The sequence below is a fragment of the Lepidochelys kempii genome, chromosome 11 (genome assembly GCF_965140265.1).
Source record: "Lepidochelys kempii isolate rLepKem1 chromosome 11, rLepKem1.hap2, whole genome shotgun sequence".
Lineage (NCBI taxonomy): Eukaryota > Metazoa > Chordata > Testudines > Cheloniidae > Lepidochelys > Lepidochelys kempii.
In genome coordinates, this window is record NC_133266.1 from 40156498 (window position 1) to 40183848 (window position 27351).

Consider the following 27351-nt stretch of genomic DNA (forward strand, 5'->3'; position numbering starts at 1 on the left):
GTAGTTCAGCAGCTACAAAAAGTTACCATTTCTTGGATAGCGACGAAAACACAGGGAGATTTGCAAGTGTTTATTTGGCAGAGACAATAAAGGCTGGACATTCCTATTCATATTTTTTAAAAAAGCTCCTTCTTCCTTAAATGCTCTCTAAAGCCTTGGCCTTCACCTGTCGTACGGTGAACTAAAATATTTAACTGGAATAAAGTCAAGGCAATTCTAGTTGCCTTAAAAAAAAAAAAAGTCCTGGAGGCTATTTAACACAACCATGGCCCAGAAACTATGGTGTCTGAAACTGAAGTTGTAGGATAGGTAATTTTCTACCTGCTTATAAAAACCTGGCCACTGCCTGTCTTGTGGAATCAACAGCTCTCTCTTCTCAGTATTACATTTCCTTAACAGTTTCCTAAGGAATTGCAAACCTTTCACTGTCCCCCATTTCAATTAAAATAGCTGCCTGAGATTAAGTGGCAACTGGATTGAGCTCAGCAGCAATCCTGCCTGTCATTTGGTATTTTACTGCAGTTCTTAAACCCAGAACATGGAAGCAAGCCGTTAGCTAGGCATTACTTTAGCGGTCCCTACCCAAGTCAGTTTGTAGGCAAGGATTGGCAGGGCTTCTCCCCAGTTTACCAAGCATACATTGTCAGACCCAGTCTCCTTTAATTAGGTTTATTGTCCAAACATAAGCCAAATAAACAGAAAATAGTCCTTCTGCTCACCCTTTATCCTAGCCTCTTCTCCCAGAGGTCTCTGGTAATTCTGCTTCTTGCAGCTTTCCAGCTCCCTGCTCAGCCAGTCCTCATTCAGCCAGCTCCAGCTGCTCTTCTGGAACAACTCCACTACAGGAGTTAGTTCCACTCTCCTGTGGTGCCAGGTACAGCCTGTCCCAATCATTATGCCTCTGACAGGCTGTTACAGCCCCAGGTGTAGCCCTGCTTCCTTTAATTGGCTCAACTGGGTCCACCTGCTCTGATACAGGGGCACTGGTCCTGCACTGCTTACAGAGACCAGCTATGACAGTAGGGTGATAGATTACAGCTATGAACAGGGACTCTTGCTTTTTCCTGAGAGTCTGGCTGGAATTCTGCATTTGCATTGTTCCAAAAGCAGATTACCCACCAGTCAAAAATGGCTTTTAATTTAGCAAATTTGAATTTTAATTTAGCAAACTTGAGGCAAAAGTTCGACATAATTTTTTCTTCAAAATACCTGGAAATCGTCTCAGAGTATAGCACTCCTCCTGTGGAACACAACCAGGTGCCTCCATTTTATTTTTTCTGGAATTTAGAGATTTTGGAAAACAACTAGCTTTCCCCCTCATTTTCCTCCTACCAAGAAGGAACTTAGCCCCTCCCTGAGCAAGTATTTCCAAGTGGATTAATTTGTATATACCTCAAGCCCACAAAGCCAGGAGGGCTTGCAGCTCCCCGAGCTGTCAGAAGTCATTCTTCTAAAGCTACAGAAACCTCCTGTGCAGAACATAGAGCAGCTTTGTAAGTCTGCAAGGCTGTACTCAGAGATGTTTGCACACATTCACACAGTGCTACAGATCAGATGTTAACCCCCTGGCAGATTTCCCCACGCTGCACATTAATCCAAACTTTGTACTTCTAGTGAAGGCACAATCATAATAAAATGAAAGCTGTGTCTTTTAAACAAAAACAGATTACATCAGAATTCAGGAGTTATGAATATTCACCAATCCAACCACCGGGTGATAGATTTCCTAGACTACATGGGGAGCCAAATTTATCTCTAGGAGATTCCACTGAACACAATAGTTACATCAAAGATGAGTTAGGCCAAGGCCTTTTATTACTTAATTACAAATATGACACTTTTGGGACTTGCTGGCAAACTAGCAGTGCATATCCTGGCAATTATTTCATCCGAATATGCTAAAACTAAACCCTGGACTTATTTTACTTGCTACTCAGATATGTACATTTACAGGATAAATTTATTCAGAATGCTCTTAATAAAATCCACTTATAACTGGTAAATACAATCTCACCACATTTAAACATGATATGCTGGTATTCAGAATTAGCAAAACGTTACTAATCAACATTACCATGAGTTTCTGGGTAATTCCTACAGTTTTCAGGCACTCCTCCCCACATACACACCCACAGTTCCTGTGCTGTAACTTCCTACCAGCATTGCATGTTTATGCTTTTGCCTTTATTAACTAATACCTTGATTTATTCTCTAAGACAAGTCATACTACACTATAATGGGACCTTTCTGGCCTTAAAAATCTATGACTAACTACACCAAATATCTGATGGTTTATTTTTATATATTACACAAATATAAGAAAATGAAATGACTTTAAATATATTTTATTGTTCCATGATTCTTAATAAAAACACCTTCAAAACATTCTGTACATTTCAAACTGCTTAGAACTGCATACCCATTATATAAATGTAATCGTGTATGGATGCCATGATGTCTCTGTACAAAGATGTACAATATGTACAGTAACATTAAGTGCAAGCTGTGCAAAGCCAAGTAAAGGTTACTGATTCATGCCACTGGTTAGGGGGGGGGGAAAAAATCTATGCAGAACTAAAGCTTCAATCCGTTTCCTGTGTGCAAATGATTAATTTATAAACAAATAAATGCATATTGTATATCATTTAGAAAGGAGTGATTTGACTTAAATTCTCAGTTCAGCAAGAGCAACATGCAGCTGACTGGATAGATATAGTACTGTTCTCTTGAATTTTTTTTTCATTGTGTCGTTATACTAGGCTGAAAGGTCATCTCAGGATTCAGCTGCTACTTTTGGTAGAACTGAAGCAACATCAAGAGATCGAAATTTTGGAAGATAAAGCCCAAACTTGTTTTCTATGCCAGCAAATGTAGCTGTAGCAAGTCTGTATCCACCTATGTGGTCAGGATTAACAGGAGGCAGGTCTGAGATTCGAGATTTGGGGGTTGGTTCTGATCCAGAGGGTTTGCTGTTTGAGGAGAAAAAAAGAAAAGATTATTTATTTAAAATGTTTCTCCTGCATCAGAATAACAGAGCAGAATCTATAGTAAGCCAATACTAAAAATGATCATCTGTCTACAACATATAAATCAACATAGTTAGAAATTAATTATTCTGATTAGTTTTTAAAATAAAGGAAGCTTGCTTTAAAGGCCACTATCTAGTAGTTCAGGCTAAAATTTAGTTTCTGGATATTTTAAAATAGAAATATTTTCATGAAAAAAATATTTTAAATGATTTTAATTAAAACAGTTTGAGGGGGATTTAATTATCATCTTGCAGTGTAGGAAACCCAAATACAGAAGTTTTGTGCAGTGTATTAAAAAAAGTGAAACTGACATACTTCCTGTTGCTTAGACAGTGAAATAGTATACAAATCAAGGCAATTTGATTTGTTTAAGCTCTTTCAGTTTTAATACCCAAAGATGTTAATAGTAATATCACTGTTCGGGGGATTTTTTGTGCAGGGCACACTTAAAACAAAATTCTGGCACTTTGATTTACAGCTAATCAATATCATTAAGTTTAACTACATCTGTTTCAACATATTCTTTCCATTTAGTTCTCTGAAGGCTCTGTATGAATTCAAACTTAGCAGACCCGATTTGCATGTTAGTGAGCAAATGTTTGCACTTACATTCCTCCAAAATCAACATAGAACCATCGCTGCAGAAGTTCATAGGTCACTAACGTAACACCAAACTGAGGTGAAGATCTGAACACTCGAGCTGTTGAATATTACAAATAATACTGTAATACAGCAACGTTAGATCAAGAAAGATGGTCTGAGAATTTCAAATGAACCTGTGAACTACAATACTAAGGCCCAATCCTGCAAACTTTACTGCTGGGAGCAATCCTGAGTAAAACAACATTGAAAAAATTTGCAGGATTGTGGTCTGACTTAAAATATAAAGAAAATTCCCTACCCATAGCTCCCTTCCAAAAAGCCGAAGGGCCTTCTTCTCTAAGTATCTTTCTAAAACAGTCAATAACTCCACTGTATGTTGTCTGACCAGCGCGAGCTGCCACTTGCAGTCTTGTCTTGATGACATCAGCAGGGGTTACCAAGGAAGCAGCAGGCACACCTTTTAGAAGAAAACAGCATTTAATTCACACAAAGTATCTTGTAAAAGATAGAAATATTTCTAATGTCAAAGAAAATACCTGCAAATGTCAATCTTTTTATGAAATCAAAGCTTATTAAAAATGTAAACCCACACACCCTGGTACTAACATAAAGTATTCAAAATTGACTTTTACTGCAGCTAGCATAGCACAATCCTTCTAAATGTCTCTTCAAAATCACGAAGTTAATTTTAATACAGATGCTAAAGGAAAACACTATGAAAATACAGCCAAGAGAACTGCAAAAATTATGCAACGATATTAACAGAACAATTCTCTCAAGAGCTCCCCTTTGAGTTCTATTATCAGTCATTTCAAATATCTTTTATTTTACCTTTTTTAAAGAGAGACCCAAATATTTCCAAGTATAAATAGTTAAAACTCACTCTCTCTCTTTTTCAATATAAAGGATTAAATATTCCTGACACAAATTAGTGGTGCTCTCAGCTGATTCTAGGAGCTCTGTCAGCCTTACTGTGCTTTGTGAATATTAATAGTTCTACTCACCTATTGTATGTACCAAGTACTTTGTAACAGTATAGCTGATTAACTGCTCTGCAAAAACCTCTCAAGTACTCGCAAAAAGAAAAGGAGTATTTGTGGCACCTTAGAGACTAACCAATTTATTTGAGCATGAGTTTTCGTGAGCTACAGCTCACTTCATCGGATGCATGCCGTGGAAACTGTAGCAGACTTTATATATACACAGAGAATATGAAAAAATACCTCGTCCCACCCCACTGTCCAGCTGGTAATAGCTTATCTAAAGTGATCATCAGGTGGGCCATTTCCAGCACAAATCCAGGTTTTCTCACCCTCCACCCCCCCACACAAATTCACTCTCCTGCTGGTGATTGTGTAAAGAGTTGTCACTTTGGATGGGCTATCACCAGCAGGAGAGTGAATTTGTGTGGGGGGGTGGAGGGTGAGAAAACCTGGATTTGTGCTGGAAATGGCCCACCTGATGATCACTTTAGATAAGCTATTACCAGCTGGACAGTGGGGTGGGACGAGGTATTTTTTCATATTCTCTGTGTATATATAAAGTCTGCTACAGTTTCCACGGCATGCATCCGATGAAGTGAGCTGTAGCTCACGAAAACTCATGCTCAAATAAATTTGTTAGTCTCTAAGGTGCCACAAGTACTCCTTTTCTTTTTGCGAATACAGACTAACATGGCTGTTACTCTGAAACCTCTCAAGTACTAACATTCCAATCCTTCACAGATCCATTTGTTTAAAGGTGTAAATATGCAAAGTGATCATTCAGAGGCCTTCTATTCTACAGTGTGAGATTTCTATGGTGCTCTTTGGCCAGTTCATTAGCAGAACACAAGAACACAAGTCTACTTAAAAAGTAAACTATAAAGAAAGGTTGACAATAAAGGTTTCAGAGTAACAGCCGTGTTAGTCTGTATTCGCAAAAAGAAAAGGAGGACTTGTGGCACCTTAGAGACTAACCAATTTATTAGAGCATAAGCTTTCGTGAGCTACAGCTCACTTCTTCAGATGCATATCGTGGAAACTGCAGCAGGCTTTATATATACACAGAGAATATGAAACAATACCTATTCCCACCCCACTGTCCTGCTGGTAATAGCTTATCTAAAGTGATTTCCAGCACAAATCCAGGTTTTCTCACCCTCCACCCCCCCACACAAATTCACTCTCCTGCTGGTGATAGCCCATCCAAAGTGATAACTCTTTACACAATGTGCATGACAATTAAGCTGGGCTATTTCCTGCATAAATCCAGGTTCTCACATCCCCCCCACCCCCATACACACACAAACTCACTCTCCTGCTGGTAATAGCTCATCCAAACTGACCACTCTTCAAGTTAAAATCCAAGTTAAACCAGAACATCTGGGGGGGGGGGGGGTAGGAAAAAACAAGAGGAAACAGGCTACCTTGCATAATGACTTAGCCACTCCAAGTCTCTATTTAAGCCTAAATTAATAGTATCCAATTTGCAAATGAATTCCAATTCAGCAGTTTCTCGCTGGAGTCTGGATTTGAAGTTTTTTTGTTTTAAGATAGCGACCTTCATGTCTGTGATCGCGTGACCAGAGAGATTGAAGTGTTCTCCGACTGGTTTATGAATGTTATAATTCTTGACATCTGATTTGTGTCCATTTATTCTTTTACGTAGAGACTGTCCAGTTTGACCAATGTACATGGCAGAGGGGCATTGCTGGCACATGATGGCATATATCACATTGGTGGATGTGCAGGTGAACGAGCCTCTGATAGTGTGGCTGATGTTATTAGGCCCTGTGATGGTGTCCCCTGAATAGATATGTGGGCACAGTTGGCAACGGGCTTTGTTGCAAGGATAAGTTCCTGGGTTAGTGGTTCTGTTGTGTGGTATGTGGTTGTTGGTGAGTATTTGCTTCAGGTTGCGGGGCTGTCTGTAGGCAAGGACTGGCCTGTCTCCCAAGATTTGTGAGAGTGTTGGGTCATCCTTTAGGATAGGTTGTAGATCCTTAATAATGCGTTGGAGGGGTTTTAGTTGGGGGCTGAAGGTGACGGCTAGTGGCGTTCTGTTATTTTCTTTGTTAGGCCTGTCCTGTAGTAGGTAACTTCTGGGAACTCTTCTGGCTCTATCAATCTGCACAAGATCAAATCCGCACAGACACACCCCTGGAACCCCGACCTGGGATATTCTATCTACTACCCAAGATCCATAAACCTGGAAATCCTGGGCGCCCCATCATCTCAGGCATTGGCACCCTGACAGCAGGATTGTCTGGCTATGTAGACTCCCTCCTCAGGCCCTACGCTACCAGCACTCCCAGCTACCTTCGAGACACCACTGACTTCCTGAGGAAACTACAATCCATCGGTGATCTTCCTGATAACACCATCCTGGCCACTATGGATGTAGAAGCCCTCTACACCAACATTCCACACAAAGATGGACTACAAGCCGTCAAGAACACTATCCCCGATAATGTCACGGCTAACCTGGTGGCTGAACTTTGTGACTTTGTCCTTACCCATAACTACTTCACATTTGGGGACAATGTATACCTTCAGATCAGCGGCACTGCTATGGGTACCCGCATGGCCCCACAGTATGCCAACATTTTTATGGCTGATTTAGAACAACGCTTCCTCAGCTCTCGTCCCCTAAAGCCCCTACTCTACTTGCGCTATATTGATGACATCTTCATCATCTGGACCCATGGAAAAGAAGCCCTTGAGGAATTCCACCATGATTTCAACAATTTCCATCCCACCACCAACCTCAGCCTGGTCCAGTCCACACAAGAGATCCACTTCCTGGACACTACAGTGCTAATAAACAATGGTCACATAAACACCACCCTATACCGGAAACCTACTGACCGCTATTCCTACCTGCATGCCTCCAGCTTTCACCCTGACCACACCACACGATCCATCGTCTACAGCCAAGCTCTGCGATACAACCGCATTTGCTCCAACCCCTCAGACAGAGACAAACACCTACAAGATCTCTGTCAAGCTTTCTTACAACTACAATACCCACCTGCAGAAGTAAAGAAACAGATTGATAGAGCCAGAAGAGTTCCCAGAAGTTACCTACTACAGGACAGGCCTAACAAAGAAAATAACAGAACGCCACTAGCCGTCACCTTCAGCCCCCAACTAAAACCCCTCCAACGCATTATTAAGGATCTACAACCTATCCTAAAGGATGACCCAACACTCTCACAAATCTTGGGAGACAGGCCAGTCCTTGCCTACAGACAGCCCCGCAACCTGAAGCAAATACTCACCAACAACCACATACCACACAACAGAACCACTAACCCAGGAACTTATCCTTGCAACAAAGCCCGTTGCCAACTGTGCCCACATATCTATTCAGGGGACACCATCACAGGGCCTAATAACATCAGCCACACTATCAGAGGCTCGTTCACCTGCACATCCACCAATGTGATATATGCCATCATGTGCCAGCAATGCCCCTCTGCCATGTACATTGGTCAAACTGGACAGTCTCTACGTAAAAGAATAAATGGACACAAATCAGATGTCAAGAATTATAACATTCATAAACCAGTCGGAGAACACTTCAATCTCTCTGGTCACGCGATCACAGACATGAAGGTCGCTATCTTAAAACAAAAAAACTTCAAATCCAGACTCCAGCGAGAAACTGCTGAATTGGAATTCATTTGCAAATTGGATACTATTAATTTAGGCTTAAATAGAGACTTGGAGTGGCTAAGTCATTATGCAAGGTAGCCTGTTTCCTCTTGTTTTTTCCTACCCCCCCCCCCCCCCAGATGTTCTGGTTTAACTTGGATTTTAACTTGAAGAGTGGTCAGTTTGGATGAGCTATTACCAGCAGGAGAGTGAGTTTGTGTGTGTATGGGGGTGGGGGGGATGTGAGAACCTGGATTTATGCAGGAAATAGCCCAGCTTAATTGTCATGCACATTGTGTAAAGAGTTATCACTTTGGATGGGCTATCACCAGCAGGAGAGTGAATTTGTGTGGGGGGGTGGAGGGTGAGAAAACCTGGATTTGTGCTGGAAATCACTTTAGATAAGCTATTACCAGCAGGACAGTGGGGTGGGAATAGGTATTGTTTCATATTCTCTGTGTATATATAAAGCCTGCTGCAGTTTCCACGATATGCATCTGAAGAAGTGAGCTGTAGCTCACAAAAGCTTATGCTCTAATAAATTGGTTAGTCTCTAAGGTGCCACAAGTCCTCCTTTTCTTGTTGACAATAAAGGCATTTTGGGCACACACACTATGGTAACAGCCATCAATGATGGTACAGTAACAGTACCTCACCCCAAGCACCAGCACTGGTTTCTTATTCAAATGAAAGGGGAACTGTGCAGGTAAAGTACTATGCTGTTAGAATATTTATAAAATTTAGATGTAAAAATCCAACTCTCATTTTTAGTATAATGAATACTGACTCATCTCAATCACTTAACCAAAACCAAGAATTCCCTTCCAACTTGGAACTTGAATGTTCACTTTCAGTCTTGGTTGAATTGTTACTGTTGATTTCAATACAATTAAAAAAACAGCCTAACAGTTGTCTACATAGCACTTAAGGGAGATTTATAAAGTTGACAGGTCAGAAATTTAACGAAGTTACAGTAAACCTTCCCAAAACATCCTGCTGATCAATTCAGGAGGTTTTATCTTGGAACAGGAGCAGCAAAGCCAGTCTATTTGCTAAAGCTAACTATGCACTATTACAACCCTATAAACTTTTTTTGAAGCCACATGTGTACACACAATGTTCTCAGTTATGCTTATCTGATCCACTCCCATTAAACAGTAACATGAATTTGCAGCTCAGAAAGAAGGATTCTTGTAAGCTAAATTTTATATCTCAAACAAGATTTATAGCCATTTCTACTGAGCGCATCGCATCAATATCCAAGTGTCTGATAAACATTAATGAATTAAGCTGTGGTTAAAAAACACAAATGGCAAGTCTTATTATAGGATACTAGCCCCCACAGTGTATTTTTCAGTAGTTCTATGAATAAAATGGAACAGATTTTCTTCCCATTTCTGGTCCCTTTGTGCCATTCAAGAGCAAAAGGGCCGAGAAAACTGTCACATCTCCCCAGCCATGGGGGCATACCCAATTGGGAAAGAGCGGGCATAACTAGGTCCTACGCCAACTCCAGTTTAGGTGGCAGGCTGGAGCACACAGAACTCTAGTGATCCCTGGATAGCTCCAAGGATGGTCTAATAAACTACACATAGGCCAGCACCAAATGGGCCCAGGATCAAGGAACTGCAAACACCTCCTCTGCATTCCACCCCACTTGTGTTACACCGAGCAGATACTGGGTGCAAAAGAGAATTTGTCCACCAGGATGTCTACCATTAATTTGTCTAGCAGTGCATTTTTAGCTTATTCACCACCATCACATCTGGGCCTAATTTTATTAGCCTACTGACTGAGATAAGAGGCCATTATTACCAACAAACCAGTTACACATTCTGTTCATACCAAGTGCAGCCAATGATTTTAGTTTATTGTTTATTCATTGGGTAATGTTATGATTTACTAACATGTTATTTTACATATAATCATCGTATGCGAAATAGAGTTAAATTGTAGGATTATAGAAATATAAGATTGATCAGTAGTTAGAAGGGGTAATTATGTATTCGATATCTAAGTAAGTAGGATTGTAAGACAAGGCTTACAGGCTGAGGCCTGTAAGATTTTAGCTTAGCCATACTAGGCCATAGGCTTAAGAAAAGCTTGACAAAAGTAAGGGACCAAAGAATGACCCTATGCCACAACATTACCAGAAAAGATGCACCAATGGGTGATATTGCAAAAAAAATTAACAGTAAGAGTCATTTTTCGCTACAAGATGCTCATTAGTCACATTTTTCTAACCCTCACCGCAGGATGCACTATATGCATAAACACTAATGACGTATAGTCAGAATCACATTATAAAGAGAGGGTACCCAGATTAGGAAAATTGAGCTCCCTATGGGAAACTCCAGCAGGAACCATTCCTTTACTTATTATCAATCCATGAGAGACCCACCAGACCCTAACACTATCTAGGAGGATGTGAGTATAACTATATAAGTAACGTGTGCATAGGTCTGTATAGAATTTCTATATGCTTAGGTAATCATAACTTTGATTGTAACTTTAGTAAAACTTGTCAAACAGACTAGACATTATACTTATAAATGTATGTGAGGTCTCTACTCTAGGCCTTTGTGTGTTCCTAGAGACTCTAAATCTGAAGCAAGTAGCAGAGGTGACTTTCACTCCATTAAGCCTGAAACTGTAGCCACCAGAGCCGAACCCACGGTGGTGTAATACCACATTACAAAATTCACTTTAAATAAAATAAAAGCCTACAGAAGTCATTTCTAAACACTAACTTCATGTAAGTGGGGTGAGTTTGTCCCACTATCATTAGAAGGGAAATCTTGATTAGAAATTCTTTAAAAAAACATGAAGAGTATGTTATTTCCACTCCTGTCCTGCTATTGAACAGTAAAGGCACCTTCAAATCCTTGTTTTGGCATTTACCTTTGAACTGAAAGTTTCTTCCCCAGTTGTTTAGGAGCCCTAAGCTAGATGAATCATTTTCTTTCTAATTCTTCTCAGTATATGTTCATCAAAGATTCAAATTAGCCTTCAAGTCAGAGAGCCTGGTAACAACTAAAACCCCATTGAGACAGACAGATCAAATTTGGCTACAAGTTGCTGAGCTGCATTAAGCTGTTTATCCACATTATGCAAATGTAATTAGCTCTCATCAAAATTACACTACCTCCCACCAAGGATAAAAGTGATCAAATTTAGATTAAATCAGATACAATGGCATACTAGCTTTCATTTATATGGGACTGATGAACGAATATTAAATATTATCTATTAAGGGGGAAAAGGTTATTTCTAGAAAACATATTGAGAAGTTACCTGCAATGGCACCAGCTGTAAGGAGATTAAGCCCTCCCACATGGCCATTTTCATCAGCAAGCATCAGTTTACTGTGAGCATAAACAGGAAAATAGATTGCAGAAAAGGGAATGTCTCGGAGGAAACACGCTTTGGCACCCTGTCACACAAAAAGGAAACATAATATACACACGTTATATAAATAGGATTAGACTTAAAGGCTGGCAAGAAGCCCCAGGCCACCGGGTATAGACTGAGCCAAGGCTCTTGAGTGGATCTACCAGGTAACCAGTAAATGTAATATGTCTTAAGGAATGTAGTATGGAGATTTGAACATCAAAAGAAGCACAGTTAGTCATTTGATGGTCAGCTCTCAGCTTCAGCGATGGTTTCTAACTTTAGCAAAAGAGTGACACTTGACAATTAAGGGCCTGCCATCAAACCTTAGATAGATGATTTTTCGTACAGAAATGTACACGACAATTTAACCTACAAAAAACCTTCTCTTAGCTGATCCTGCTGGCCTGGTGACAGGGAATGTACTGCCACACAAGAGAGTCGACTGGGGCCCTTGCTTGCCACTTGCTCCACAGGAAGCTGAGAGCATCTCCACTGACCCTCTCCGGCTGCCAGAAAAAACTGCACTGCAGGGCTAGCACAGTTTGTTCTCTTTCCCTATGGGAAAGTTGCCACAACATGGAAACACTAAAGCATGGGAAAGTAATACAGAGACAAAGGATGGGGAACTTGAATGACTCCCTTGCTGGGAAAAAAAAGTAATTCTTGGTTAAAACAAAAGCAGACTGTGAAGAACTTCAAAAAGATCTCACAAAACTAAGTGATTGGGCAAAAAAATGGCAAATGAAATTTAATGTGGATAAATGTAAAGTAATGCACATTGAAAAAAATAACCCCAACTATACATACAATACGATGGGGGCTAATTTAGCTATAACTAATCAGGAGAAAGATCTTGGCGTCATCGTGGATTGTTCTCTGAAGACGTCCACGCAGTGTGCAACAGCAGTCAAAAAAGCAAACTGGATGTTAGGAATCATTAAAAAAGGGATAGAGAATAAGATGGAGAATATCTTATTGCCCTTATAGAAATCCATGGTACGCCCACATCTTGAATACTGCGTACAGATGTGGTCCCCTCATCTCAAAAAAAGAAACGTGGGCATTAGAAAAGGTTCAGAAAAGGGCAACTGAAATGATTAGGGGTTTGGAACAGGTCCCATATGAGGAGAGATTAAAGAGGCTAGGACTTTTCAGCTTGGAAAAGAGGAGACTAAGGGGGAATATGATAGAGCTATATAAAATCATGACTGGTGTGGAGAAAGTGAATAAGGAAAAGATATTTACTTGTTCCCATAATATAAGAACTAGGGGGCACCAAATGAAATTATTGGGTAGTAGGTTTAAAACAAATAAAAGGAAGTTCTTCTTCACTCAGCACACAGTCAACCTGTGGAACTCCTTGCCTGAGGAGGTTGCGAAGGCTAGGACTATAACAGGGTTTAAAAGAGAACTGGATAAATTCCTGGAGGTTAAGTCCATTAATGGCTATTAGCCAGGATGGGCAGGGATGGTGTCCCTAGCCTCTGTTTGTCAGAGGGTGGAGATGGATGGCAGGAGAGAGATCACTTGATCATTACCTGTTAGGTTCACTCCCTCTGGGGCACCTGGCATTGGCGACTGTCGGAAGACAGGATACTGGGTTGGATGGACCTTTGGTCTGACCCAGTAAGGCCATTCTTATGTTCTTATGAACTTGGCATACAAGGCCTAAAAGCAAACTAAAGAGAGTCCCTCTAGATCTTGACACATGCTACAATATCTGTGAAGGGGCTGTTAAAATATGTTATGTCAAGAATCCTGATTAAAATGACTCCCCAATTATTCATCTGATATTGGGTGAATTACTTCCTGCTGCAAAGAGCTCATCCTGAGGGTGAGCCATGGAGGCTTCAAAACTATCTCCTCCACCCACCACTTCAGTCCACTCTGTGCCAGAATTGTGGCCATTGACTCTCTGAGTTCCCTACATAAGAGGCTCTGGGCCATGGGCCACATAAGAGTGATGCCAGGGCCTTAGGAGGTCACACATTTCTAAAAGTTCCCCTCCACGCTGACCTATTTGGAGCAGACATAGTGCTCTCCGCAGGGGATCTGTGGGGCTTAAGTGGTATGTATGGTCTTGTGGAGACACACTCTATGCTTGGATGAATTTCACTCACCACTATTACATGTTTTAAAACCAGTCCCCTTTTGGTATTTACTCCACTGAGCTTTGTATTCTTTTTTTCTTTAACTTAATTATCCTAAACTTCCTTGAGATGACTGTTCAATTTTAAAGAAAGATAAAATTTGTAATAAAACCATCTTTCTAGTCACCAGACACAAAAATTATTACTGCACTAAAATTTTGTCCTATGTACCAAAACATCGATGCTATTTAGGGAAACATTATAGCTGTGTGAATCTAACCTAGTGAATTCAGAATAAAAGCTGCAGCTATGGACGTAAATTTACACATTTTTACAGTGCTACATAGCTCCATAAATAAATCAGCTAAACCAATATTATGGAAGTGCACAGCTGCCTATAGCTGTTGAATTTACGTATTACTCCTTGCACTGGCACAGGATACAGAAAGAAATACTCTTCCTTGTTTAAGAAAACTAATCGCTTCTGCACCATTACATCTGATCTGTAATGATGGTAGTAAGTATACCTGCAGGGAAGGAATCTGTTGACTGGCATTCTGGTAAAGTACAGTACAGTACAGGCTTTTTTTTTTAAATGGAATTCATTATTGACAAATCCCACCACTTAACTTCTTAAAGATCTGAATCCTACTAAATTCTACTACTGTTTCACTGCTGCCAAATTATTAAGACAAAAAGAAGATGCCGCTGTGAGGATAACAATAGAGATAACTGAGATTCAAAATAAATGTAAGACAATTTAGGCTCCTAAACAAACACAAAAGAAAAGCTAAAGAAACTTTTCACAAAAGCCTCCAAATGAAATGATCCATGCCAGAAGCCAGCAGGTCTGCAGTACAGGACTCCCTGCAACCTGATATAAAAGCCCAAAGGATAGAACAGGAGAGTATTTTTATGTTTCCCTCTTTCACTAATATGAGTATAAGGGCAAGTCTACGCTACAAAATTAAAAAGAAAAGGAGGACTTGTGGCACCTTAGAGACTAACCAATTTATTTGAGCATTAGCTTTTGTGAGCTACAGCTCACGAAAGCTAATGCTCAAATAAATTGGTTAGTCTCTAAGGTGCCACAAGTCCTCCTTTTCTTTTTGCGGATACAGACTAACACGGCTGCTACCCTGAACACTACAAAATTAAGTTGACCTAAGAGTATGGCCACACTGGAAACTTCAAAGCACTCCCGTGGCAGCGCTTTGAAGTGCAAGTTTGGTCGCGCGCGAGCGCTGGGAGAGAGCTCTCCCAGCGCTCCTGGTAATCCACCTCCACGAAGGGATTAGCTCCGAGCACTGGGAGCGCGGCTCCCAGCGCTTGGAGCCTGTTTACACTAGCGCTTTAAAGCACTCTGACTTCTACGCTCAGGGAGGTGATTTTTCACACCCCTGAGCCAACAAGTTAGAGCGATATAAAATGTAAGTGTAGCCAAGCCCTAAGTTATGTTGACATACAGCCACTGCAGTAAATAAACTGCTTTTGCATGTCAACCCTACAATCCTTGTGTTGGTAGTGCGCATCCTCAACAGGAGCGGTGGAATCAATTTAACTGTCAGGGTGGGGCACTGTGGGATGGCTCCTGAAAGGCAGCAACAGTTAATGCAACAACACACTGCGTCGACCTAATTACATTGACTTAAGTACTACACCTCTCATGGAGGTGGAGTTATTAAGTTGGTGTAGTGGGGAAGTTACATCAGTGGCAGCTGCATTTTACTGTAGACACTTACAGATTTAAGTCGATGTAAGCTGTCCTACATTAAACTAACTCTAATGTAGACCAGGGCTAAATGTTTCCCCCCCCCACCCCACTTTTCTACCATGTGGCTGCCCTGCAGGAAGAGATTATTTTTAAATTTGAAAAGATTTTTGTTTTTCAGCAATGTTTTTGTTTTAAAAGTTCTTTTAAATTTAGCATAAAATGGTTTAAAAGTGGTGTGCCAGGAATGCCCAAATACATACCTTATAAAGACCAAAAATTCCCAGTTCTTTTAGAACAGTAAGGGCACTGACTCTGGGTCCTGTAGCGATTTCTCCTGCTACCTGCAACCGAATCTTTACAATCTCTAGTGGATTAGTGAAGATGACCTGCGAACATCCTGCCTGCAAGACCAGAGAAAATGAGTTACAGTGAATTCTATCATTATATCACACCAGTAAGAGTCCACTCCTACAAGGTGCTGAGCACCTTTGGCTCCCACTGAGGGAAAACAGAGCCCTATTACATTACGTATCTGCAATATGGAACACACTCAGTAAAATCCCTGTTCTGAAGTCTCCCGTTCTTCTGCATAAAAGCATGTGCGTTTTAAAGTAAATTGAAACAGAAACAAAGGCAGACTGCCATGGCTCTGTATGTATTTGTGATTTCTATTACAGCAATCATTCCATTTTTCTTCTCCCTCTGACATCCATATTTCTAAACAGCCACATTACTGCCTAGAAGTTTATCAACTTTCATCCATATTAGATATCAGGTTAAGTTAATCATAATGCTCTGCAGTCCAAGGCTCAGGAAAACAGGAACAAAAGAAAACTGCTCTCATTCACAGACTAAAGTAGAGTATATAGCAAGTACAGTTTTGCCACAGAGATGAAGAATAAATATTAAAAAGGGAAATTTAATTGATCAATATTAGAGGAATATGTATGAAGTTTACAATATGCAGTGACAGCTCAGAAAAATGGATATTTTAGTTGCCATAACTCTACAAAACTGAAAGTTATGAAATTTTGTACAGTTGTATTTGATATGCAGTAGAATAGTTGGGTTCAATAAATGAAAACCAGCCAATGTGGTGAGGTGTTATTTGTAGTTAGTGCTGCTGCCTGCGGGAAGTAAGCTGACTGAAATTTATATTTGAGGTTGTAATTTTAAATAATCAGCAGAGTGGTCATATTTTTTGTGTGGAGCTTTTAATTGTTCTATCTGGAAAATTAAATAAATAAATCTAAACAATAGACATACCAACATTTCCAAATTTGTTACAAAGGAAAATAGATAGCTAGATACAGACTGGCATCCATTTCTCTGACCTGAGCATGACACAGATTTAATAGCTGGCAAATTGTTTTTACTTTATTAGCAAAGCAGAAGCACCATATCTTTCTCGTTTCTCCCATCTAATATTGCTGCATGAACTGTTCTACAGATTCTGCATTTTAGCCTAAGACTTTCACAGAGCTGCATCTCAAATGTTAGAGAGATTCAACATGACAGTTTATTCAAGAAACATGTAAATGTACTTGCAAGTAGCATGTTTAGACTTCTCTTTGGTATGCTGTAGGTACCACCCTTCCCTTCTGGCAAAGTGCATGGTGCCTCACAAAACGGATAATTTGTCTTTACTGCCGACCCCAATGTTCCTTTCTTTCCTCTCCCCCTCTTTAATTTTTTAATTAAAACCATTTACAAATTCTATTTAAAACTTGTGGCACTGAACATGCCCAGCCTTATATTAATTAGCATTTTCCTCTCATTTTAAAAACTCTGAATCCCTTCCTCATACCCTTTTACATTCACTTCAACCTGTCAAAAACATCACCTAAGGAAAGGGAGACTACCCCAAACAGCTTTCTTTTTTATCATCCAGGAATTCAACTCCCACTTTGTGAGCACAGTGGAAAAATGCAGGAACTTGCTTCTTCGGACAGCTATCCTATCTCCTACAAAGCACCCAAACCCAGGCTTTGAGCATCTACCAATGATTTAAAATTACTAAACTAAATATGCAGTTCAACCAACTCACCCCTCCTGCCAAGCAGTAGCTCATAACCAAATCTCGACATATCCAGAATTGAAATCTGTGTTGGGGTTTGCCAGGGCTCAGCCTCTTCTGTCATGTGTAGTCATGCTGGCAGGGATGGAGCAGCATACTCTACAAAATATCATCTTCTGTGCAACATGACCTCGCATGCACTGTCTGTGCAAGGTCAGGCCAGCCGAGGGGAGCAGCACGCAAAATGGCGTCCTCTGTACAGCACCCTCTATTTGAGCCCCAACATCATTTCTTTACAAATTAAGAACTAGACACACCCATATATTGGCCTATATGTCAATCTCCCTACCTCTCTTCAAAGGCAGATGTAATTAAAAGGCCATGCAACATGGAGTGAAAGTTGGCAAATCTGGGCTACTTCAAATCAGGGGCAGGACAACACTGCAGAGCCCCAGTTTATCTCTCACCCCTTCTATTATTTGGAGAGGGAATCAAACATCAACTCTCCACTGATCACAACTGCAGACTGCACCGACTGTAAATTATTTCTCTACTGATCAAAGTTTGCAATAAAGGAGAATGACAACCCTGACAATTAAATGGTCATTATGCTTTGAGTCAAAACCCCTGAACCCAAATAAGGGCAGTTCACATTTATCTTAATGGCATAGTTTCCCATTTGTCATCATCATACTGGTTTACCTCTGGATAACTTTTTGAAGGATCTCTCTCAAACAGAGGAGTTAGGTCTTCAATTTTTCTTTTTCTGGAACACTTGATGCAGCCATCAGGGAAAGTGCCAACTTGCTGAGCCCCTACAGGCCAGCTCAATTTGACCCCAGCTCCTCTGTGATGAACTATATACAGTAAGTTGTCTCAGTGCAATAATGCCACTAGTGTCCAACGCCATTTTTCAGACCTAGTTTCCTTCCTTCCAGTCTCTCTCCCCCTCACACGCACTTAAAACAATAAAACAACAATGGATGATGCCCTGCAGAAGAAACATTTCAGAGTTTCAATCTAAACAAATTTTATAAAATTACCAGCCGGCAAATTTTGTTAAATAATCACCTAATTCATTTTTCTTCATGTTGTATTAAACATCAAACCAATTTGAAAACTTTATGATTTTCCTACATTCATTTATTTCAATAATTGTGGTAGCAATAATCTTAGGCAGAATGCTTGTATTATAATGCAATATACCACAAAAACAATCCTCAAAGAAACCACAAATTTAGATGCTGAAACCAGAAATTCAGTTCTGCTAGACAATAATTTGTTAACTGCTCATTAAATGTACATACTGTGTATACATGTATGAAATTCTGGTTTTTATTTTTAATCAGCTATAAATTAGAATGTCCTGCAGGGCAGGCAAAATAACTGTCCCTCATTGCCTAACACACGGCAGAGAAACACAAACAGACCAATTCATAAACATTTCTATTTTCTACAAAAAATCCAATCTTCCTGTAATTAACATTCTCTTTTTCTATCTGCAAAAGTGGCTGGGTCTCTGTTAAATCCCAACAAAAGCCTGCTTCTGAAGGGGCAGAGTTGGACAAATAGGACTCTAATTCATACAAAACTCTTTAACCATTTTCTATTAAAAATGTGTGTTTTGCTGAACAGATAGCTGCATAAAACACATCTACTAGGGGAGCCCTAACATGCGCGGGCTTGTGTGTCATCATTAAAGTAGTATTTTGAAAAGTGCATTAATCATACCAACCTCATTAACATTTGGCGCGCACAGTATTCAAGATACTGACGGACTCCAATAACAGACACACTTGTCACAAAGGTGACTTGAGAAGTTTCAGAATATTTTAAATATAATAATATAATAACTACAACCACAACTAAAACTCATTTTAAATGCTGCTCTTTAAAAATAAATTCTCTTGCCCAAACATTGATTTCTCAACACAGCTTTATTTTTCATTCAGTGTTATAGGTGTGCTTGGACCTCTGCAGGTCTCTAAGGTTATGTCTGCATTGCATGCTAGCTTAAATCTACATAAAATGGCTTAAAAAAAAAAGCACAAAGATGCGGTGGCACGGGCTTCAGCATGGGCTGTACAAGCATGCTGGTGACCCTAGACACATACTCGCATTGTCAGTCTGTGCCATCTTGGCTTCACTACTATTTTTAGCAATAATAGCTAAATTATAGCTAGCGCACATTTGCCAGCGTGTGCTGCAATCACACCTCTTACTACAGTTTAGACATACCCCACAAGACACCACACTTTCCCAAAATGTTCTTACAATCCAAGACCTGATACTGCAAACACTTCGGTACGTGAGTAACTTTACTCACGTGAGTAGTTGCACGGAATTCAATAGGACTATTTGCATGAGCAGGGTTTTGCCAGATTGGTTCCTTGAACATATCATTTATGAGTATGACAGAAGAAGGAGGGAAGGCAAAACAGAGGACATTTACGGAAAATGGGAAGCAAAAGTTAACATTTTGGCAGTGTATGTATTGTAATTTTTTAATTTATTTTTATCAATGTATTGTTTGTTTTAAAGATTATGAAAAGAAGAGGATTTTGAGGAATAAGGAAGAGGGGAGACTAAATTGGATAGGATCAGGGAGGTAAAATGAGGCATAGAGAACAGTACTGAAGATAATGCAGAAGCAGAAAGATAGAAAGGAAGTGTTAATGGAAAGAAATTGGTGGAGTGCAGGCACTGCTTGTAAATCCTCAATATTTGTTTGCAAATTGGTTGTGCAAATATTCGTACTTCTTTTTTCCTTTTTCAAATAGTCCTATTTCTATTTATTTCTTTGTGTGTTTGTGACAGAGTGTGTGTGTGTATATATAAACAGACACACATATCTCAAAGGAAATTCAAGTACTAATATTCAAATTTATTTCTTTTTAAAATAGAATTGTCCTTTTGCACCTAAATTACAGACACGTTAAAAAAAAAGGTTGACAAATTTATTTCTGAATGGAGGTTATTCATACACATCAGAAACAACAATAATAAAAGCTTCTATTTAACCTTAATGTCACGTAAAATAAAAACTCCACAAGAAGCAAATGAAGGAACTACAATTGACAGCAAAGGTTATGAGAGAAAAGACGTAGTTTGAGATCCCACTGCAAACACCTCATGACATGCCAAAGCCTGAAGGAAATACACAAATGACCCTACAACATGAGACCTCTTGCCCTTTCCAATTCCACCCCAGAGGCATACGCTACAAAGTGGGAGATGTCTGCTCCAAGCCCTTGTTTACTTCCTCCTTGCAACTGCCACATCCTGGACCAAAACTATTTCCCCACTCAACCAACTAAAATAAGAATATGTTCTTTGATGTTTATGAAGTGGTCTGATTTAAAGAACTTGCACTCCACTCCCAAGTCAGAGCTTTCATTGTTCATACACCTACAGTAACCCTACTACAGGATTGCTAAATAATACACCCCCTCTCCATTTAAATACGTATGTTTAAGATTGTAACAGAAATCAAAGCAATTTCAAATCGTAGCTGACTTTGCCCTTAACTCTCCTTGTACTTTCAACAGGCAAAAACATACAACAGCACAAGTAAAGGTAAACAATCATCTCTAATTCTACACTTCCTGCATTTTTCCTCTTTGATAATTAAAAACAATTGTTTAAACTTTTTATAACTTCTTTAGTTTTTAAAAAAATATTTGACAAATGTCTACCTTGACAAGCTAGAAGGAAATGCACATAAGAAAACCATTAAAATGTAAAAAGAAAAGGAGTACTTGTGGCACCTTAGAGACTAACCAATTTATTTGAGCATGAGCTTTCGTGAGCTACAGCTCACTTCATCTGATGAAGTGAGCTGTAGCTCACGAAAGCTCATGCTCAAATAAATTGGTTAGTCTCTAAGGTGCCACAAGTACTCCTTTTCTTTTTGCGAATACAGACTAACACGGCTGTTCCTCTGAAACCTGTCATTAAAATGTAATAATTCTTTTTTTGAAATAAAATCCAAGGAGTGTTTCGAGACTAGACAATATCATATTTGTTTTTTAGTTAAAAACACACAAAATGGTTTAAAAAAAAGATTATTTTTAGGGTCATATTTGGCCTTTGGATGGATGCATGCATATGACAGCTACAAACATTAGTGGAAGCTCCACATCTGCCTGAAAGGAAGTATTTGGGCCTTGGGTTTCCTGCGACTCTTGCACCCCACATCCTCCTCCTCTTCCCTCCAGCAGAAATCAGAAATCTCCTCCAGTTGGGACTGGATGCATCCCTGTCCCAAGTTTTACTATTGCACTGTCTCCACACTGTTTAGGAGGTATTAACTTTTTCCTGTTTAATTTTAGAAGTCACAGAACATTGTTTCTGAAAGGCTGTGAAAGTCCTTTCAAAGCATTTATACAGCACAATAGGCGTGCATGCGGCTTTACAGACTTAACATGGACTCTCCTCCTGACTGATGAACTGATTGTTTCAGAGACAATATTTAACTATACAGGCTTATGGGGCTTTCTCACAGCATTCTCATCTGAATGCAAAACCCATGATGCTGAGTAGGAGGAAAGCTTGTAACTTATAGGTCTCCAGAAATTAATTAATTTTATTTATTTAATCCATTTATAAAGCAACTATCAGCAAAGTGTTCAAGAGTCATACAATAAAAAACAAAATACAATACTTAATAATAACCCACCAGCCCAAATACACAGCCTGAAAACACAAATAAGTCTGGCATGGGAGAGAATCCAACAGCCCCACTAACGACCCCCCACTCCCAATTAATAAAAATGGATTAATGGGCAGGGAGAGAAAGGTGGGTCCCCAAAATGGTCAACAGTACGCCAAAGAGCCAGGTGGGATTTGCAATGTGTCCTAAAGACAGACAATGAGGGACTCTGACACACCTCAGTAAAGGAGTTCACAGCAGATTTGTTCACAGCAGTCCTGAGAAAACCCTGCCATGTCCTGGCCCTCACTAAGCCTAGGTACTGAGGACAGACCTGTACCAGCTGGGCAGCAACACATTTGATAATACTCTGCAGTAAACTGACATCTTTGTAAACATCAGAAGTGAGAAGAACTTTTTCACTCTGTACCCCAAAGCAGATGACATGCACAGAGGCTGACCCACATTGAGGGTGGGGAACCAACGTTCAGGATGGGATTCATGAAGCATCTCCAGCAGGGTTCCACTTTCAGCTAGCACAATAGCCTCACTTTGAATTCTCCTGCCCTACCTTGCTTGGAACAGGATCCATATGGAAACGGTACTGAACATGTAGAGGGAAGCACTGACAATCAACTGGCATTGTTTCAACCACCTAATCCTGTCAGTTTTCTACTTTAGCTTTTAATGAGTTGCCAGCAGTGTGTCCTAGATTCAACACTAGTATTTGTGAAAAGAATAAAAGAAGCTGAAATGACATGAAGCAACAGAGCAGTCACCCATTTGTAAGCTATCACGTGACCTACAGAGGCTACAAGGAAGAGAATGTGGTCTCTGAAGTAGCTGAAGTGAGGGCAAGTGGTCTGCTGTCTGCACCTCCTAAAAATGAATGGAGGGGCAGAATAGGTATGCCATCTTCCCCTACAGATGCCAAAAGGGGAGAAACAGGACTACTAGACACACCATAATACACCAGAGAGAAGTAGTAGGCCAATGGCCCGCCCCCCAAGAAAATAATTACTGAGAATACAGCCAATTGGAGGAGAGGGTTGTGTTTGGATAGCAATATGGGGAGTCCTCAATTTCAGAGGAGCATCTGAATTTTTGAACACTTATATGAAAATCAAACATTCTCTCAAATTTTCACATGTCCTCTTCATATATGATAAAGAATATCCTTCAGATAGGGAACTACTTACCAGAAAAGATATGGCCTTTAATGCAGGTTTTACTGTGTATGAAACATTTTGGTACAAAAGGATCTAAACATAGTAAATCTGATGATCAGATTTCACAGCCAGATGGAAATTACAAATATCTTGCAAATATTTTTAACTTAACACATCACAGGAGAGAAAAACACCTAATGAATTACACAGTCTGCAAATACTGTTTGTACAACTGAGCCTTCGAGAAGAAGGTTAGCGTTTGTGGTTGATTTTTGCTAGCTACATATTGCAACTCCTTTTACCCATTTCCATAAAAGTAAACTTTGTACACTGACAGGTGAAGACTCAGGTATGTACCATACTGCCAAATCTAATCAGGGAGAACTATAATTAGCCTACCTTCAGGGCTTCTTCTTTGAATTTAAATCTTGCAGAGGTCAACCACCTTATTGCCCCAGGTTGTATGGCAAGCTGAGGAGGTTTTATTCCAGCTTGCCAACTTCCAGCTGGAAGTTATTAGGGTTCTCTGCTACAAAAGTATCCCTAACCAGCTTTAAACATTCTACACTGTTACCAAATGTTGTGAAATCCCACAAATGAAATTAGCCAAGTTACAAACACCAAAGTCTGTTGTCATTAAAAATGCAAACCAAGTACAGATTGCTTAAAGAACTACCAAATTATAGACTTCATTTCCAGCGTAAATTCCATTTGTATATTTACTACTTTTACATGCTGCTTTTAGTTAAAAGATGGAGTAAAATAACTCTAAAACTTTGTATAAAGGAATTTAAACAAACTCCCTCAGAGCTGTTAGCTCAAAGCCAATAAATACTGTTATTCAATCTCCTTACATTTATGTAAACAATATATTAAGAGTTGTTGTCGTTGCTGTTTTTAAACAGAAGATACCAAGTGAAGACGTAGGTTTAATTCTCTTTTGAGATTTACAGCAGGAACTGGGCTGTCCAAGTCAGTTTTTAAACTCCCTTCTATGGGACTTTTTCTGGGAGGACCAAAGGAAGTTGATGATGATCCCTCTACTGTATTCTCAAGGACTGACAGTGAGCCATCTCGTCCCCTTCACGCAAAGTATTAATACCATCCAAATGTGCCAAGAACTATGGAAAGGGAGGAGGAGCACCCTCTCTTTGAGACTGCGGAAGCCCCTCCTATGAACACCACATCCTGGGACTCAGTCTGACTGAGCTGGGAAAGTATGGTCAGTCAAAGATAGGAGCAGTGATAAGCAGCCACTCCACAAAGCAGGCTTCCATGGCAAATTATAAAGTATAAGATTCACTCAGCATCAGTGTTGCTGACAGCAGTATTCACTTTATCTCTGCAGCTGAAGGTAACAATGAAGAGGGATGGACGTAACAAGCAGCTTTGGCTGGGTCAGCAATGCCAGCACATCTCATATGTTAGCAAGGAGCAATACAGAGGGGCCATAATTCCATGCTGCTCTCCACGATTCATGAGACTGGAAGAGGGGGTGTGAATAGATCTTAGGGAACTGGATCACTCTATATTTCCTGCCCCTTTCTCACAGAACTGAAACAAGTAGATAATGCTTGGGCACTCCACATGGAGAACTACAGAGTTTCAGTAACTTTTCCCATGTTTCTGTGTGGAAGAGGATGGTTTGCCTGATGTCATGGAATATACATTATACTTTATCTGTTATTCTGACTGGCCAGTGCAAGGGTGGGAATTCTCTCACTCTTTTTTTTTTTTTAACATAGGTATGAACAGCACAGAACTGATACTTACACAACTTCCAGCAAGGATCTCTGCAAATACTGGAATGGAACCATCTCTCTGAGTGAACTTGTCTCTGACAAAATCATTAACCTAATAAAAATATACAATTTATGTATCACAAACAGTTTTTTACTTGAACTTTTCTGATCAATACACATTACATTTGTAACCAAACTTAATGGAACACTAGTAAGTGTTCATCATTCATGCATTTAAAGGAAACAAAGCCCAGCTGCTTCTACAAACATGGGAATGCCAGGAAAACAGACTTGTCTTTTACTACTACAAATCAGACAAAGATTAGTAAGAGACAGAATTAATTTAGAAATGGAGAAACTTACTGTGAGCTTAATGGCCTTTTCTGGAGCAACACCTATAAGCTGTGGTAACAAGCCTATAGAGATAGAGAAAATCATTAGGAAGCATTTTTTTCTATCAAAGAAAATATTACTTTTATAAGAGCCCAACACTCCTGCCTCTCCACAGGTGGAACTTCCTTTGAACTCAATGCCAGTTCTGCATGTAGAGCTGGCTGTAACATTGGCTACTGAACGTGTACTTATGCAACTGAACATCTTAATACTTCTGCTGAAATTGGCAATATAAAGGATAATTGAATCCCCCTTCCATAATCAAGTGAAACCAGAAATAGGGGTAAAAAACGGGAGGGGCTTGGAATATTTGTTTACACAATGGATCATTCAGCATTTTCATGAATATTTTAGCCTCCTTACTCAGCACCACTCTCCCATGAAGTATACAAATGAATGATTTACTCTATGAGAGAGTGAGGCTGAAGAATGTCTGTCTAATATTTTCATCCTTGCAGTACACTGAAAGCAGACTGAGCTTGGATCTCTCCTCTACAAAAGTTTATCTTGTACTTTTGATGAAGGATGTTCCCTACCTGATTTAATTTATTCACATTAAACACATAATCATGCTATTTGATAACTAAAGCAAGTTTGGTAACAACCTGTTAAATGTCAAAATTCCCAACATAAAATAAATAAAATGTGTAAGCTTGAAAGCTTGTCTCTTGCACCGACCAAATTTGCTTCAATAAAAAGATACTACCTCACCCACCTTGTCTCTGAAATAAGAGACAGTATTAGACATCTAAGCAAAGCATCGTTACACACGGCCAAGTGTTGCCATTACTTAGGTGACTTGTTTAATAAAACACAAAACACACACACACAAGTTTCCTTTGCCCAAATGACAACGTACTACTCAAAATGTATGGTTTTCTTTTTTTTCCTATTACTTAACTTACATAGTTAGAATGGATATCGAGGATCAGCATTCGGGAAAAAAGTTAGTTGTAAGTAACATTCAATTCGAATTCACTAGTTTCTCTTCAAGCACCACATGAGGTGGCACATGCAGTACTTTAGCTTTTAAACCATTAAAAATGTTGTTTACAGGCTACATTTTGGCATGCAGCAGCTGCCTAAGACAAACTAACAATTAACTTCTATATGGAGTCACAGGGCTCAATTTGCTAGAGGCTACAGCTTATCTAAGGCTTTAAAGGATTTCCATTCTTTCAGTACAACAGGGTAGCATGCACTTTAAAAATTGCTACTAATAAATGTTTTCTATTCTGTCAAGTGTGTGTGTTGATGGACCCCTAAAACATACCTTGGAGAGGCTGATGAGACGGACATTTTTTTGTTTTGTTTTGTTTGTAGACAGCCTGCAAATATTCTTGCATACATACTACTATCAGTCAAACCGAATCAACGACAAAAGCACATGACCTACTCATACACGTTTCTAGGAGCAGACTGATTAAAAGAATAAATCAGTAGATGGCAGTCTTAACTTCCTAACATCCATGATTAGATCAGCTCCTGTTACTTTTATTCTAAATCTTCTGCATAATCATGTCAGTATAGTATATATGTTACAAAACCTGCATAAATAAAAGGTTACAAATTGTTAAAGTATTGATTTGTCCCTTTGATGATATCACTGTAGCTTTAACGAATATTAGGCTAACCTGCCAAGAGTTTTGTCATTCAACGGCCGGAACAACAGACCACCAGTTATAGGTGATATCAGACAACAACAATAAACAATACAACCACAGGTTTCCTACTGTCTTGCAAGGGTAAGGCAGGGAAAAAAAATCTATGAAAATATTATGCTATTTAAATAATAAAGAAGGTATAAAGATCCCCCACCACACTTAGCCCATTTAATTCACATAGTACCTTCCTCTAACCGAACCCACAGAAAACATGTACCTACATAGAAAGATCAACAAATAATACATGCA

At 39.6% G+C, this 27351-nt stretch overlaps 1 protein-coding gene across 4 annotated transcripts in view; it reads right to left on the minus strand.

The window, feature by feature from the left end:
* Positions 1 to 1669: 1669 nt before the first annotated feature.
* Positions 1670 to 27351, minus strand: part of SLC25A12 (solute carrier family 25 member 12) — a 73486-nt gene continuing 47804 nt past the window's right edge. Inside the window, exons 12-18 of one of the 4 annotated variants that reach the window (XM_073305821.1) lie at positions 25409 to 25461; positions 25077 to 25157; positions 15727 to 15867; positions 11564 to 11702; positions 3931 to 4089; positions 3639 to 3729; positions 1670 to 2969 (exon numbers count right to left, since the gene is read on the minus strand). In XM_073305821.1, the coding sequence (XP_073161922.1) occupies positions 2774 to 2969; positions 3639 to 3729; positions 3931 to 4089; positions 11564 to 11702; positions 15727 to 15867; positions 25077 to 25157; positions 25409 to 25461 (860 nt within the window). In that variant the 3' untranslated portion in view covers positions 1670 to 2773. The remainder of the gene's footprint in view (positions 2970 to 3638; positions 3730 to 3930; positions 4090 to 11563; positions 11703 to 15726; positions 15868 to 25076; positions 25158 to 25408; positions 25462 to 27351) is intronic. The other 3 variants (XM_073305823.1, XM_073305820.1, XM_073305822.1) reach the window with 3 other exon arrangements.